The sequence below is a fragment of the Loxodonta africana genome, chromosome 14 (assembly GCF_030014295.1).
Source record: "Loxodonta africana isolate mLoxAfr1 chromosome 14, mLoxAfr1.hap2, whole genome shotgun sequence".
Lineage (NCBI taxonomy): Eukaryota > Metazoa > Chordata > Mammalia > Proboscidea > Elephantidae > Loxodonta > Loxodonta africana.
In genome coordinates, this window is record NC_087355.1 from 32,819,532 (window position 1) to 32,836,868 (window position 17,337).

The following is a 17,337-nucleotide window of genomic DNA, read 5'->3' on the forward strand; positions in this document are numbered from 1 at the left end:
TTCACAGGGATTATTTCTCCATTTCCAGATGAGGAAAATGAAGGTTAAAGAAGATGTGACTTGCTCAAAAACACATCAATTAAATTATGGAAGATGGAGTCACACTCTGGCCTTGAAGGCCATGTCCTTTCCACTATTCTGTGCCATCATTATACTCTGTGCACAAAAATTATCAAATTTATTCATTTACTATTGATTTCATCTTCTGTAAAATTAGCTAATAGTAGTATTTACTTTTGGGGTTATTGTGAGACTTAAATTACATAAATCATATAATGGACATAAATCACTTAACGCCATTTTGGCATAGAGCAAATGCCAAGTACTGTTAATTTTTGTTAAGTATTGTGTTGGCCATGTGCCAGGACCTGGGGACATAGAGGTGAAAAAGATATTGTATCATCCCTCAACAGGCTTATAAGTAGGTGTAATTCGGGTAAGAGGGAGGGCAGAAATTTTATAAATAATTGCAATGCAGTGTAATAAATGCAGTAGCAGACCTGGATTCAAAGGTAGAATGATAGCACAAAGGGTCAGTTGGCCATTCCCCCTGTGAGGGGGTAAGAAAGCCGTCATTTATTTGACAACCCAGAGCCTCTCTTGAGTGGCTGAAGATGCGATACTGTAGAAAGATCTTTATGCAAGTTAACTTTTTTTTTTAAAAAGTCATTTTAGTTCTTTTCAAAAAACACATTAAACAGATGAGAACTTTTCTATAAATAAAGTGTAAGCGGTATGCAGCAAGGGGTTAAATTGTGGTATTGCATCTGGAGAGAGAAACAGAGCAGAGCCTGAGCTAACCCTGGACCTCCACCGCAATCAGGTAGGTGGGGGGAAAGAAAAGTCACTACTCACGAGGGAAATGTACAAAAATGTTCTGCACCCAAAGTAAAGCCTTTCTTTGGCAATCGCAGGAATCTGCAGCCTGTCTGCTTGTTCCCTACCCTGTTGACATGCCCCACCCATTTTGTATACAGAGCCTTCCCTTTCAGGGGAGCAGCTTGCTGGGGAAACACAGTGGTATAACTACTAGAGGCATTGAAGATTCCTGGGTGGTGCAAATGATTTGCACTTGACAACTAACCTAAACGTCATCAGTTCAAACCTGCTCAACTGGGCCATGGAAGAAAGACCTGGTGATCTGCTTCTGTAAAGGATTACAGCCAAGAACACCTATAGGGCACAATTCTACTCTGTCATCATAAGTCAGAGTCAACTGCAGCAGGTTTTCTTTTTTTAGAGGCAGTGATGACAGGTATTTATGCTAACTATTCTAGTCTTTCATTTATAATAATGGACCTATAATAGACCACAAGAATTTTGAAGAAAGCTAATTACATGAAAGAGAGGGACCAAGATGAACAAAGCAAACAACTGACCCAAAGGGAAGAGAGATAATGTAGGAAATAAAAGATGTTAAGAATGAAACTTGTATTAGTATCTTCAGAGAGATTCAAAAGGCTATTGCATCTGTAAGCCAAGAATGGGCTGCCACAAAAATGAGCAACTGGGGAACAAGAAAAGTTTAAAATTTAGAGATTTTAATTTAGATATTAAAAATATAATTGTTTTTAAAAATATTAATAAGAGGGCAAAAATAGCTGAAGACTAAATTAGGTATCTGGAATATACAGCCAAGTAATTCTCCTACAGCACAGAACAAAAAGAGAGCAAGATAAATTAATAGTTAGAGGATAGAGCTAAAGAATGCAACATTTGTCTTACAGGGATTTCAAAGGAGAGAAAACAGAATGGTTGGAAGGGGATAATAAGATAAAAATCCAATTTCAGAAGAGAATAAACAGAATGAAGGGGAAAAATAATAAATAATAGGACATGGTTTCCCTGAGATGAAGGATGACCTGGTTCTTCAGAATAAAAACACTCATTGAATGCTAAGCCATTAAAAGCAAAAATAAAAGGCACATACCTAGACCTATACTGCTGAAATTCCAGAACTCCAAGGCAAAAAAGAAAATCTTAAAACTTTCCAGAGAAGAAACAAAACAAGCAAATTGATTATCTGTAAAGGGATGAGAATAATATTAGCATTAAACTTTTGCAGTGTTGAATATCCAAAGGCAATGAAACAGTATCTTAAAATTTTAGAAATAATTTAAAGCTAGAATTTTGTAAAAATACAAACTATTACTTAAGGTTAAAACAAAATAAAGATATTTTCAGACCTACAGTATTCAGAGAATTTATGTCTATACACCTTTTCTGAATAAAATCTTTAGGATTTACTCCAGTAAATTGAAAAAAAAAATTTTTTTCAAGAATAGTGACAGCATAAGTTATGAGATGTTAATAAGCCAATAGATATTATAGTTCAGTGTAAATAACTTGAAATTGTATCTTTGAAACTTAATGCAACTGTTAAGATTTTTTTTTTTTTAAATTGGGAAGATAATAAAAAATGGTAATTATCTGGAACTAAAATTGCAGATTATTTCAATGAAACATTGGGGGAAGAGAATCTTATTTGGAAATAGTAAATTATAGTTTCTGGTTAATTTCCAAAGTGGAAAGAAAAGTTTAATTATATATGTATAGTTTTATTACAAGGGTATCCAGTAAGAGAACAAATTTAGAATATAAAACTCTCCAGTAATTAAAGGAGAAACAAGAACAACAAAAATTTGGTCACTGTACGTAAAGAAAAGAAAGCAAAAAATCATAATAGAAAACAGAAAAAAGATGACAGTAAAAAAACCATATCACATAACACGTGGGCTACTACAATAAATGAAAATGAGCTAAAATCTTACATTCGAAGACAGAGACTATCTAAATGAGTTAAAAATAATCTCCTGAATAAAGCATTCAAGTATATGCTATTTACAACAGGTGCACCAAAAAAAGAAGAGCAAATACACAATTTTGATATAGAGGTTCAGGTAAAAATTATTACAGGCAAATTACAACAAAAAGAAAACAAATACCATTTTAATATAAAACTAAATGGAGTTTTGGGCAAAAAGTATTAAACTGAACACAGTATTGATCAGCTACAAAATCCACTAAGAGGGTATAATGTATATGAGTCTTTGTGCACCAAACAGAAAACATTGGAATGAATCAAATCTATTGAAATGAAAACCAAACCAAAACTAAACCTCTTGCCATTGAGTCAATTCTGACTCCTAGGGACCCTATAGGACACGGTAGAACTGACCCATAGGGTTTCCGAGACTATAATCTTTACAGGAACAGACTGCCACATCTATCTCCCAGGGAGTGGCTGAGCACTTAACCACTGTATCACCAGGGCTCCTCCTGTTGGACGTATAAGAAGAAATTGACCAAAACAGTGTTAGAAGAGTGACTTGTCTCAGAAATCTCTGTTGTAATAACTTACATGCCTCACTCTGAAACCACAAAACTGAGTTCTTTTGTTAATTCCATTTAATTTTCACTTTATATTAACATTCCTCTGCTACTCTTTTTCTGCACTCGATCCTAAATGACCCACAAAAATGCATACTTTAGGGCCTTTTTTTTTTTTGCAGGGGCGTCTTCCAAGGTGTCACAGTCAAAAGGACCCTATTAGGTCTGTGGTTTAGAGTGAAGTAGGTAAAGTTATCTTGCTAAAGTGCTAAGGGATATCATTTTTCTGAAGGCAGCACGCAATCCTCTCACCAGTATGCCATGTAATCCTTGAGTACGACTTTAGTAGTATTGATTTCACACACACTTATGGTTGAGTGTAGCCTTAATGACCATCTCATAATCATTTCAGACCAAGCATGCAGCTCAGCACCATAGGTTTTGGCTCCAGCTACCACTAGCTGTCTATCTTCAAGCATGTCACTTAATTCTCTGAGTCTCAATTAACTTGTCCTTGAAATAAGGAAATTGTGCTAGAATCAACAATCGTTAAGCCCTTCCTTCCTCTAAAGTTTAATATTTCTACTGTATGATTTTTACTCATATTTTTATCTCTCCTTTTCTAAAACCCAATATTGACAGAAACATTTCTGAGGTATATTACATGGAATATGAAAATTGACTTTCTGGCCTTTTATATTTGCCAGATCTTTGGAAGAAAACAGTAATAAAATATTTGAGGGAGTGGTAGTTGGTGTAGCTAATTGAGAAAACAGGTGTTATCCTCAAGTTTCTCAGGTTTGTTTGGTATACCCTTTGTGTTTAAGTATCAACAATGCTGAGTTCATAGTTGGCGCTAGGCGAATGTTTCTTGAGTATGTGATTTGGTGCTCCCCTTATAATTGTGGCTTCTTCTTCCTTATTTAGCTGCACTACAGGCACTAAAGAGAAAGAAGAGGTTTGAGAAGCAGCTAACTCAGATTGATGGCACACTGTCCACCATTGAGTTCCAGAGAGAAGCCCTGGAAAACTCACACACCAACACCGAGGTGCTAAGGAACATGGGCTTGGCAGCAAAAGCAATGAAAGCAGTTCATGAAAACATGTGAGTGACTTTGGTCTTCCTTCTGAGTCATAAATTCCCTTGATGTTGAGAAGAGCTGTTGGAGCTCCCTGATGATTTTTACAGGAATGAGATTATTCATTTGAGGCTCTTTGACATGTTGAAATGGAATGCTCTGTCAGAGAAAGATTAGAGATTATAATGGCAAAAACAAAGCTATAGTGGCTTCAGAAAGGACATAAAAGATATTTTGCTCTTAATGTTTCTAAGCTGCCTCACTATTGCCTGAAACTCCACTTGTAAATACTTTCATTTCCTGATTTTGAATTAAATGTAATCATCTGGGGGTTTTAGGGTGAGGGTTTTAGAACTATAGAATAGTGGTGGCCAAACTTTTGTGCAAATCAGAATCACCTAGAGAGCCAATAGAACACAGAAGCCCAAGCTCCTTAAAGCAGGATAGAGCCTGGGGCTTTTTGTTTTTAACCCAGTTTCCCAGGTAATTTTAATACTAACCAATGTTTGAGAACCACTAATTTAGAATAATAGTTATTACCTTATTGCCAAGGCTTTGGGACTCAGATTTTCTGGGTTATAATCCCAGCTCCACTGCTCACTGTCCCTTGGGCAGGTTACTTTGCCTGTCTGTGATTCAGTTTCCTTATCATACTTATCTCATATGGTATTGTGAGATTCAGTGAGATACTAGATTTAATGCACTTAGCATATTGCCTGGCACAAAGAAAGCAATCAATAATCAATATTCATCATGTAGTGGGGCTGGTGGTGATTTGCTTTACATTCACGTTGGGAAATAAATGCCTGCGACCTGATCCTTCCTCGAGACTGGACATGGACATGCTAGTGGAGTCTGGGACAGGGATGCACGAGGGCACTGAGTGTCTGAGGGATATAGAGAAGAAGTCATAGGATGGAAAAGGTGGAAAAAGGGAGGCTAGAGTCAATGAAGACAATTTTTGCTAGCTTTTTCTTGCCTTGATAATTCATTAACAATCAGTTGCCATTTTGACATCTTCAGAAAGATCATTGTACTCATTATCTGAGTCAGAATCCTCTAATGTTGCTGTAAGCTGGATGTTAAAATGTATTACAAAACCCATAACCTTAACAGCTTAACAGCGTCATCCCGTGGTGTTCCTTTTGGGAAAATCTACTCCTGGCCTCAAGTTTTAGTCATACTTTTCTCATACGTCTTTTTATAAATATATTCATTGTATATTCATTAGAAGCAGCAGTAAGGGTTGGAAATGAGAGGTGGTAGTAGGGTGGTAAAAGTATTCTTTTTGATTACCAAAAACAAACCCATTGCTGTCAAGTTGATTCTGACTCATACCGACCCTATTGGACAGAGTAGAATTGCCCCATAGAGTTTCCAAGGAGAGGCTGGTGGATTCGAACTGCTGACCTTTTAGTTAGCAGCCATAGCTCTTAATCACTGCACCACCAGGGCTCCATTCTTTTCGATTACCATGTGAATATATGTCAAAACACTCAGCTTTTACCTTGAATAGAGTGGGAAACTTGAAAAAGATTAATTCCACTGGGAATCAAAATAATGAGGAATATTGTCACTTCTCTTATATCCTGTCAATGGTTTTTCCTAGTTTCAGAGCTGGAAGAATAATTCAGAGACAGTGTCTTAGTCATCTAGTGGTGCTGTAACAGAAATACCACAAGTGGATGGCTTTAACAAAGAGAAATTTATTTTCTCACAGTCTAGTAGGCTAGAAGTCCAAATTCAGGGCATCAGCTCTAGGGGAAGGCACATATTTTGGGGGGACACAATTTAAAAATTCATATCCTTGCCACACAAGTAAAAATATTCACACTATCATGTCATAGCAAAAGCCTTAAATTAACTTCAAGTCCAGACTCCAAAAATTCTTTTTCATCTGTGAAATCTGGCAGGACAGGCACAAGCTAGACGTTTCCATTACAAATAGGAGAAATTGGAGGGAAAGAAGGCGTAACAGGCACCAAGCAAGTCAGCAGAGCACATTACATTAGCTCTGAAGGCTTTGCAAATAATCCTCTGTTTTCTGAGACCATTTACACCATGGCCTTGCCCTTCAGACCCTAGGTATTGACCATACTCTCCAAATTCTGAGTGGAGACCCCTCGGCTCTGGGCTTCAGCTCCACCTTCCAGGCTCACTGGGTTGGCAACTCTGCACCCTCGGCTTTAGGTGCACCATTCTCCTAGTCCCTCTGAGTGGTGTCTCCACCCTTAGAAATACCAGAGGCCATGGCTCCACCCTTTGAAACCTCAGAAGTTGAGGCCATACCTTTTGAGACTGAGGCAGCTTAGCTTCCTGTGTTCCTTGTCTCTTCAACTTCTGCTTCCTGGTTCCTTGGCCTCTCAGCCCCTTGGGCCTCACACCCACATCTGCCCTGCTGCGGCACGTGTTCCAAAACTCTGTAGCTCCACTGGAAAGTGCCAGGAAGCCTCCTGTGCACGAGCACTCAGCTCTCTCCCTCCATGGGTTGGCTCCAGTGCTGTCTGGGCCTGGTCTCCTGGCTCTGCTGCTACCAGCTCGCTACTGGTTTGCTGCTGGTGCCTGTCCTCTACTGCTGTTTCTCGCCATCCGTAACTTCTCCGGTGTTAACAGTTCTCCTCACTTCCTTTTGAGTCTTCTACCCATTTACAGTTTCAAAACTGCTTCTACATTTTAGGTATCTGTTAGAGCAGCACCCCACTTCCAGTACCAAATTCTGTCTTGGTCATCTAGTGTTGCCATAACAGAAATACCACAACTGAATGGCTTTAACAAAGAAAATTTGTTTTCTCACAGTCTAGTAGGCTAGAAGTCCAAATTCAGGGCATCAGATCTAGGGGAAGGCTTTCCCTGTCTATCAGTTTGGGAGGAAGGTCCATGTCATTAATCTTCCCCTGAACTAGGAGCTTCTTTGTGCAGGAACTCCAGGTCCAAAGGATGGGCTCTGCTCCCAGCACTGGTTTCTCGGTGGTGTGAGGTCTCCAACTCTGCTTGCTTCCCTTTCCTTTTATTTCTTGTAAGATAAAGTGTGGTGCAGGCCACATCCCAGGGAAACTCCGTTTTTTGGATCAGGCATGTGACCTGACCAAGGGTGTAACATCCCACCCTAATCCTCTTTAACCACAGGCAGAGATTATGATTTATAACACATAGGAAAATTACAAAATGGAGGACAACCACACAATATTGGGAATCATGGCCTACCCCAGTTGATACATATTTTGGGGGGAGACAGACAGGTTACTGTAGAAGCAGTTCAGATACTGGTATTTAAATACTGTCAGCCTTCACTGGTGCTTACGGGCCAGTGGGGCTTAGGTGCTAGAAACTGTCTTTGTTGTAGTTGCCCACGCTGGGCCTGTGGCTATCTGGATTCCTTTGCTGCATTGCTGATTCTTCTCAGAGCTTCGTAGGCCTAATCCTGCTCTCATTAGTAATCTCCTAGAGCATCATCAGCTATGGGAAAGCCCCCAGGAGACAGAATCTCAGAGCTACTAGGCATTCCATGAAATAGATCTCCAGTTTCAGAGTTTAGCTCTACAAAAGGCCTCTGTCAGATAGTGGTTACCGAGAGCTGCCATAGCTTACCTTAGTCATGGTGGTCCTTGGTGGTCCATGGCACCATTTCCTGGAAAGTTGGTATGCAACAGCATATAATTTAAATTTGGCATATTCCTTACTGGACAAGACTTCAAAATATGACACAAATACTATGCTTTCCAGTGACTTGCAGATGTAGTGGCTATCTATGTAATATTTACAATAGATATGTATAGGATTCTTCCTTTTTTTAAAAATATAAATCAGCACCGGGAATTTTTGTTATCCTACTTAAGGAGCTAAGAATGTAAAATTGACTCTTTTTCATACAGGATTATATCTGAATTCATAATTTTAAGTTAAAATTCTAAAATGTTTCAACAAAATATCATTTTCCAGGGATGTAAATAAAATAGATGATTTGATGCAAGAGATCACAGAGCAACAGGATATTGCCCAAGAAATCTCAGAAGCATTTTCTCAACGGGTTGGATTTGGCGATAACTTTGATGAGGTGGGTAACACGGTATAAAGAATGCTGTATCTGTGGCTATAATTAAGGGTAGTTTCCCACCATATATAGCAGACAGGCTGCCTTCTTCCTTAAAGAATTAACTAATAAAAGACATTTGATAGAAGTGTACTTCTCTAAGAGAAAAATGAAGTGTTGTTAACTCTGATTTAAAGAAAAGATTAATATAGTTTGGCAAACAGCCTCCTAATTAAGTTTTCAGCTATTAAGGAAAAAGCAGTGTGTGATTATGTGAAGTCAGTGACTTTAAATGGTTGAAGCCTGAATAGCCCCATTATGAGGACTCAAGTGCTTGTACATCTGGGCAAAACAAAACAGATTGTGTCATTCTGCAAGGAAGAGACATACCATGCTCTATAGCTATTAAATTAGAGGTTAGGCTGCTTTTGTTTATTACTCAGGCTATGAAACAAAATAAATGTGGAGTGGCATTATTAATATACACATTCCATTTAGATTAATCAGTCCAATAATATAGGGTATAATTATAATGGTGGTGTCTGCACCGTGAATTTCAATTGTTCTGCTCAAAGCACTCACAAGTAGGATTAGTCCACAATTTGAAACATTTCCAATTATCAGATTAGCAGGGCAAAGAATCTGACTTCCTGTATCTATATAGTATTTAAAATGACACATCTAACAAGTAAGATATGGTTTCATGGAGTCTTAGAAAATAATAATTGTGTGTCAACAATTTACTTAAATGGTGTATATCAGGGGTCGGCAAAATATGGCTTGTGTGCCAAATTTTTCCTGTTTTTGTATGGCCTGTGAGCTAAGAATGATTTTTACATTTTTAAAGGGTTGTTGAAAACAATAGCAACAACAACAAAGAAGGTTATGTGTCAGAGACCGTATGTGGCCCACAAAGCCGAAAATATTACTACCTGGCTCTTTACAGAAAAAGTTTGCCAACTCCTGGTGTAGATATGGTAGAAAGGGCTTTGGGCTAAGCATGAAGACATCTGGTTCTACCATTTATTAGTAAGGTTTTTGTAAGTCCCTTTACTTTTTTTACCCTGAGTTTTCTCATCTATTAAATGAAAATTACTGAATCATTGGATTATCTCTAAAGTTCATTAAATTCTAAAATTCTCTTATTATAAGTGTTTGGTACCTGAAGGCTGAAAATGATGGAGGAGGTGATAATTCAGTTGTCCTCATATTTTCTAAAGAAAATATAAATATCTTCTAATGCAATTAATAACTATCAAGCATTATTGGCAATTTTGGGTACACACTCTGAGTAGGAAATCTTCCTGTTCTTCCATTACTATAAAAAAAACAAACAAAAAAATATTTACTGTATTTGTACTTAATTGTTTTGTGAGAACAAAAAGGCGTTCAGAGTAGTGGTTCTGATGTCGTTTTATTCATACTGGAAACACATCTACACTGACCGTAATATTTCACATGGCCCAACTCCCACACACCAAACCAAAAACCACACCTGTTGCCGTAGAGTCGATTCCAACTCATAGCGACCTGTAGGACAGAGTAGAGCTGCCCCACAGGGTTTCCATGGAGTGGCTGATGAATTCAAACTGCCAACCTTATGGTTAGAAGCCAAGCTTTTAACCACTGCGCCCTCAGAGCTCCATCCCACATACCATCATGTTTTATTTCCTTTTCATGAGGTAAATTTGGTTTTTTACCTGGAGAGTGAAAGGCTTTATTTAGGATTATACAGCTTGTTAGTTACAGAATAAAAATTAGAATTCAGGTCTTATGAAGAGTTAGTTCTTAAGTTTCATTTTTTAATAATTTTTATTGTGCTTTAAGTGAAAGTTTACAAATCAAGTCAGTCTCTCACATTAAAACTCATATACACCTTGCTACATATTCCCAATTACTCTCCCCCCACATAAGACAGCCCACTCCCTCCTTCCACTCTCCCTTTTCCTGACCATTTTGCCAGCTTCTAAGCCCCTCTACCCTCCCATTTCCCCTCCAGGCAGGAGATGCCAACATAGTTTCAAGTGTCCACCTGAACCAAGTAGCTCACGCCTCACCAGCATTCCTCTCCAACCCATTGTCCAGTCCAATCCATGTCTGACGAGTTGGCTTCAGGGATGGTTCCTGTCGTGGGCCAACAGAAGGTCTGGGGGCCATGATCACCAGGGTCCTTCTAGTCTTAGATCATTAAGTCTGGTCTTTTTATGAGAATTTGGGGTCTGCATCCCAGTGTTCTCCTGCTCCCTCAGGGGTTCTCTGTTGTGTTCCCTATCAGGGCAGTCATCGGTTGTGGCCGGGCACCATTTAGTTCTTCTGGTCTCAGGATGATGTAGTCTCTGGTTCATGTAGCCCTTTTTGTCTCATGAGGTAAATTTAATAGAAGCCAGACAATTTTTTAGCTTGCTGCACATCTGAGACCAGTTGACTTGATAAAATGTTGTGGTTGGCATAAGTTTCTTGCCCCATAGTATCATTAGCCTCACTTTAATATAGGATAATTATTTATGTGCCTCTTTCCCAAATTCGAGCATGAGATTCTTGAATTCAGGGACTGTCCAACTTTGTATTCCTTGCACTGAGTGCAATACCTGGTAAGGCATCAGCTCTCAATTTTTTGTTGAGTGATGAATGAATGAATGAAGAATCTACTTGGTTGAATGTAAGAGTGGCCAGGTAACTTGTAATCCTGATAATGTCAGAATTTCAGTGATGACAAATTTAGTTTCAACTCCCAACCTCTAACAGGGGATAAAGAGTCATGGAGCCAGTAAGATCGGCACTGTCTCAGGTCATGTCAAATCTGTCATAAGGTGACTTATATGCAGGGCTTCAAACTGGTTTATTCTGGTTTGACTCCTGCTGAGAATTTGCATTTCCACCCCCAGATATACTCAATCAGATCCTACTTTTTAACAAGATCCCCAGGTGATTCTTATGTATACTTGGGGGATCTTGTTAAAATGTAGATTCTGATTCAATATATCTGGGGTGGAAATGCAAGGTCTCAGCAGGGAGTTGAACTGGGATGAACCAGTTAGAAGTCCTGGAATGAACCAGTTCAAATCTTTGCTTATACCCTTAAGATCTCAAACTCGTTTCCCTCCTTAAAATTTGGGACAGAAGATAGTTCAGGATTAATCCATACTCCGTGGGATTAGAGCTAAAAGAAGAACATGCAGTGCATCTACCTTTAGTTGAAGTTTTCTCAACCCAAGCACACAGCACAATTTATACTGGCTTCGGAGATATAAAAGAACCATGGCATAACTACTTTCTGTGAACTATGCTATTTACATACCTGTTTCTGATTCATTTTTAATAGCATTAGCCCAAATAAAAATATTTATTTCTTTCAAAGACATTGAGACTGTGTCACAAATTCTTCATATTCAACAGGAGAAAAGATAAATTGGAAATACAACAGGCAAGGTGTAAATTTCCTAGAAACTGTGGAGGTTACATATTCAGCTAACAGAAATTACTTGCATGACTGTTTACTGAAGTATTATAAGATTAACTGCAACAAATTTGCACAACCCAAAATATTCATTTTTTAATCATTGTTCAATGTTGCAAAAAGACTTAGTTTTAAAATAAATATTCCATTTCACTGGGTTCTCACATATCAATTGGGTAGCAGATGTTCTCGTTATTGTGTTTGAGGAAACTCACTTCTTGAAACGTTAACTCCGTAATTCTTCCCTTTTCCTGTGTTCAGGATGAGTTGATGGCAGAACTTGAAGAATTGGAGCAGGAGGAATTAAACAAGAAGATGAGAAATATCCGACTTCCAAATGTGCCCTCTTCCTCCCTCCCAGCACAGCCAGATAGACTGCCAGCCATGTCCTCCACTGCACATAGATCCCGAGCAGGTCTGTTACCCAACTCAACTACCTGTGGCCGGACAGTTACCTAAAATAACAGCCAAGCTCTTCCCTTTTAGCACTTATTTTTGATTCTATAAAAATACACATTTTTATTCATAGTACATTCCTGTTTTCTCTGTTGAAAGTATGAATGACACCAATTACTAATTTGTATCCATTTTATGTTTCAGCATCTTCCAGGAGGACAAAAGAAGAGGATGATGATATCAAGCACTTGGCAGCTTGGGCTACTTAAACTAGAATGGAATTTTTTTTGACACTTAATGAAATATACATAAAACATATAAATAAATTGCCAAGTTTAGAAGTTAACAAAGGTACTGTTTTATATCCACACTGAACCATTAATTGTAATTTAAAGCTTAAAAAAGTGGTGATGTGTGGACATAGAATCAGAGGCGGCAGCACCTGGAAGGATCTATCCATACTGAATGGCAGGAGCCTTGTCCACTACTGAGTTTCTAATCTTAGAAATACGTACAGACAGTGAATATACAAATATATACTGGTTCTCAATATATACTTGTTGAAAGAAAACTGAATTCTACTAACATATAAGGCATACAACAGTTTATAAGCCGTTTAAGGGTGACACCTTCAGGATTGTGGGGCAAACTAACTTCCTTTTTGAAGTGAATGCAAGTTTGTTGTGTTTTTCCATTTTTGAAGAGATATAGCCCATGGTAAATGTAAATACATAGTGTCACTTTTGGGAGAGACTTCTTGCAGGATAGTCTTGTGTGAGTCTATACATAAATAGTTTCGTTAGAGTTTTGCAGTTTAAAATCTTAAAGGCGCTTTAATTGACATTTATTATGCCAATTAAGCTTGAAATGGGGCAATGGATGCATTTCCCAAAATGTCTGAAAGCACTAACAGCCTATATTGCTGAGCGAGGCTCTCCTGGGTGTAATTTAGCCACTTAGGGAGCTGCGTTAACACTCCCAGGCCATTATGGTGATGTTAAGCTTCAGCGCACTAAATGTGTGAGTCTTCGTTCTTTTCTGTTTTGTGCTCTCTCTTACACTTTACAGAATATTCCCTATAAATATATTAAAAAATGTAGGCAATTAAAAGTGTATCTTGAATAAAATTTTGGCCATAATTATTTTTAAATGAAAATTAATTACAAAAATATTTGTGTATATAATGACCAGTAGCATTATACAAAATGTTCTAGTATTTTCTACATATTTGTATATATGCTTAGCAACGTAGTGGTATGGAAAGAGCACTAAACCTGGAAGTAAGAGTCCTGGATTCCAGTCCCTGCTCTGCCACTGCTAAGACAATGTGACTTTAGGCATTTTACAAACTCTGAGACTTTGTTTTCTCAATGGGAAATCTAAGGCTTGGACTTGGTGATCTCTAAGGGTTCCATCCTGCCATAGGCCTCTTGCATATGCTGCTCTCCTTGGCAGTCTTCCCACCCTCCATAACACATACCAATTCTCGTGTATTCTTTAAATCTTAGTTCAAATGTCCCTTCTTTTGGGAATCTTTCCCTGATTGCCCAGGCTAACTCAGGTATCACCATTATATGATTTCATAGTATTCTGCTTTTCTTTGTACCATTTATCATGGTTACATATTTACTGATCTACTTTAATTATTGTTGATATTCCCTGCTAGACTGTGAAAACCACTAGGGTCCCTCATATAGTAATCCTGAGGGTATCTCTTTTAGTTCTTTATCCCCAGTACTCAGCACATTTCCTCCTATACAGTAGGCATTTAGTAAATATTTGTTAAACACATGATTATTTTAGTATCTTTTCGGACCTGATGGAATAATAGGAACTAGATTTACCTTCCTGCCTTCAAACAACTATAAAGCTGGACCAGATATATGCAACAATATTTTCCGGTTATTGAACAACAGGCAGTGCTGGACTGTGATTCCTGAGAAAAGGGAAACAAAAGAACTGAGCCCTTCCAGTGCCCCAGTTTACTGCCTGCACAAGAAAGGAGAGCTCAATCAGAGCCTGGAAGTCTTGCTGAGTTAAAGAAAATTTGTGGGGAAGAGTCCTAGAAAGGAAGCAACTGCAGAGAGAAAGAATTCTGGAGATTTGCTGATGAGTCCCCTCAAGTCTTTGGCTGAGAACTGATCTGCCTATGTATATGAGAGAACCACTAAGACTGGGAAGAACTATCAGAAAGAAGTAGGCAGCGCAATCCCCAGAGCTTCCACAGGGCTAGATAGTTTGCATTCTTACCAGCCAGACTGGAAAGACCTACCACACAGGACACTGCCTTGAGTCCTCAGGAGGGTTTTTCCTTAGTAATTTATGCCTAGATTGAAGACTATTTTGGACCACCCTAAAAAGCTTAAAAACAAGGATCAAATGATTCTAAGTAACTTAACTGCATTCCAGAACAAAGCCCAAAACTATTTAATGGAATATAAAACAATCAAATCAGTGGAAATAGCAACAACCAAAAAAAACCCAAGCACCCAATAACATCAAATTCACAAAGTCTGGCATCCAATAAAAATTTTTCAGATATTCAAAGAAGCAGGAAAACACAACCTATGACCACAAGGAAAAACAACCAACATAAGTGGACTCAGAAATGATATAGATGAGAGAGTTTTGAACACAAGTCTATTAAAACAGCTATTATACTCCATATGTTCATGAAAATAGAGAAAATCATGATCAGGATGAAGAGATAAACAGAAAATATTTTTAAAAGACCCAAATAGAAATACTAAAAAAAAAAAAAATTTGCTGTCCAGTTGATTTCAACTCACAGCAACCCTGTATGACAAGAGTAGAACTGCCCCATAGGTTTCCAGGGAGCGGCTGATGAATTCCAACTGCTGACCTTTTGGTTAGCACTTGAATGCTTAACCATTGCACTACCAGACTCCGTCCTCTTAACAGTCATCCAGTATTCCCTGATGAGAGACTGAGCTCTGAAATGGTGTCTAAATTGGCCTTTCAGGAGGTAGCTGGCTTTAACACTGGTGCCTTCGTGAATTTAGAATTTGAGCTACAGCATGGCTTTCATTCACAGCTTCCTCTCCCACTTCTCCCCACCCTGTTACCTACCCAGTCTGTCTGAGTACTACAGTTATCTGTATGGTGGGCTGCTTAGTATGGTCCCACTGCTCACTCTTGCTCTGTTTAGGTGTTATTTTTGTTTTTTTAGTTTTTTCTCTCTCTGTGTTTTATTTAGAGTGGTTTAAATTGCTATGTCTTCAAGTTCACTAGTCTTTTCTTCTGCAGTGTTTAATCTGCTGTTAATCCCATACCCATTGCCATCGAGTCTATTCCTACTCAGAGACCCAAAAGGAAAGAGTAGAAGTGCCCCACGGGGTTTTCAAGGCTGTAATCTTTATGGAAGCAGATTGCCACATCTTTCTCCTGAGGAGTGGCTGGTAGATTTGAACTCCTGAACTCTTAACCAGTGCACCACCAGGGCTCATATACTAGAGATGAAAATACACTATCTGAAATTTAAAAAATTAATGTAGTTGTTGGGATTAACAGGCGTTTTGGCAGTACAATGTTTAAGTTCTTGGCTGCTAACTGAAAGGTCAGCAGTTCAAACCCATCAGTCCTAAAACTGTAGTACTCAGACTGGGTAGGTAGGGTGGGAGGTGTGTGAGAGAGGAAACAAGACAGAAAAAAAATTTGAAGAAATAATGGTCCCCATATTTCCAAATTTGATGAAAACTATAAACCCACAGTTTGTTGAAGCTCAATAATCCTCAAGCAGAAATTTTTATATCTTTCAATAACAAAAGTTACTGTGGAATGCTAAAATGTTAAAACCTTGCGAATGAGACCTGAGAGACATTTGAATGTCTCCCCTCCCCTCGTTAAACACACATGCATAGCCTACTCAGAGCTGCGCTATCAAAACAATATCCATTAGCCACATGGAATGAGCACTTAAATGTGGCTAGTACAACTGAGGAGTTGAATTTTTAATTTTATCTAACTTTAAATTTAAAAGCTAACTAGATTCAGTTATTGGAAAAGTTTATGTTTGGAACAACATGGATCTACTGTTCCAAGTGTAAAATTTAGTTAGTTTTTTAATATATAGACCTGGAAACCCTGGTGGTGTAGTGGTTAAGTGCTACAGCTGCTAACCAAAGGGTAAGCAGTTCACATCCACCAGGCGCTCCTTGGAAACACTATGGGGCAGTTCTACTCTGTCCTGTAGGGTCGCTATGAGTCGGAATTGACTTGATGGCAGTGGGTGTGTGGTGTGGGTATATACAGGCCAAATATTGCTGGTGTAAATTTGCATCTGAACTGAGATATGTTCTAAGTGTAAAATACATGTTGGATTTCAAAGACTTCTCATGAAAAATAGAATGTACACTATCTCATTAATAATTTTTATATTGATTACAAGTTGAAGTGATATTTATTTTGGATGTATTGGATTAAATAAAATGTATGATTAAAATTTATTTCACCTCTTTTTACTTTTTCTTAATGTGGCTGCTGGGATATTTACCTTTACATATTTATATATTCCTATTGGTTAGTGCTGGGCAAGACCAACTTATTATCAGTGCATGTATAAATAATCCATGACTTGAAGTATTAAACTGTTGAAGTTTAAAAATTAAAAAAAATGTGCAAAAGGTGATATTTTAATTTGAAAAGAAATTAAAAATACTTTGAAATACAATCATAATGCTGCCCCTTTGTTAACAGTAAGGAAAGAGAACAACAAATGAGAGAGAAGTTGTAAATGTAAATCACCTTAAACTGAAGAGGTATTAAAAAGAATAAAGGTATTAATAAGTCATCTAAAGGTGTTGCTAGCAAGTCATCCTTAGAATGGGAAAATATTTATTTGAGAGTTATAAATTCTAGAAAGCTTGCTGAAACTGGTCTTACTACCTTATAGCAGCATCTTACTGGTGGACCTCACCTTGGTTTTGTTATTTTTAAATGAAATGTTCTGTATCTTAGTCAGGGGTTGCTGTTTTTTTTTTCCTTTTTGCTTGTAAGAAACATATTCAAGGTAGTTTAGAAGACAA

General features: G+C 38.0%; 1 protein-coding gene across 1 annotated transcript in view; it reads left to right on the plus strand.

The window, feature by feature from the left end:
* Positions 1 to 16,871, plus strand: part of CHMP4C (charged multivesicular body protein 4C) — a 34,453-nt gene extending 17,582 nt beyond the window's left edge. Inside the window, exons 2-5 of the mRNA XM_003408368.4 lie at positions 4,258 to 4,435; positions 8,349 to 8,463; positions 12,158 to 12,311; positions 12,497 to 16,871. Of these exons, the coding sequence (XP_003408416.1) occupies positions 4,258 to 4,435; positions 8,349 to 8,463; positions 12,158 to 12,311; positions 12,497 to 12,561 (512 nt within the window). The 3' untranslated portion in view covers positions 12,562 to 16,871. The remainder of the gene's footprint in view (positions 1 to 4,257; positions 4,436 to 8,348; positions 8,464 to 12,157; positions 12,312 to 12,496) is intronic.
* The last annotated feature ends 466 nt before the right edge of the window (positions 16,872 to 17,337 follow it).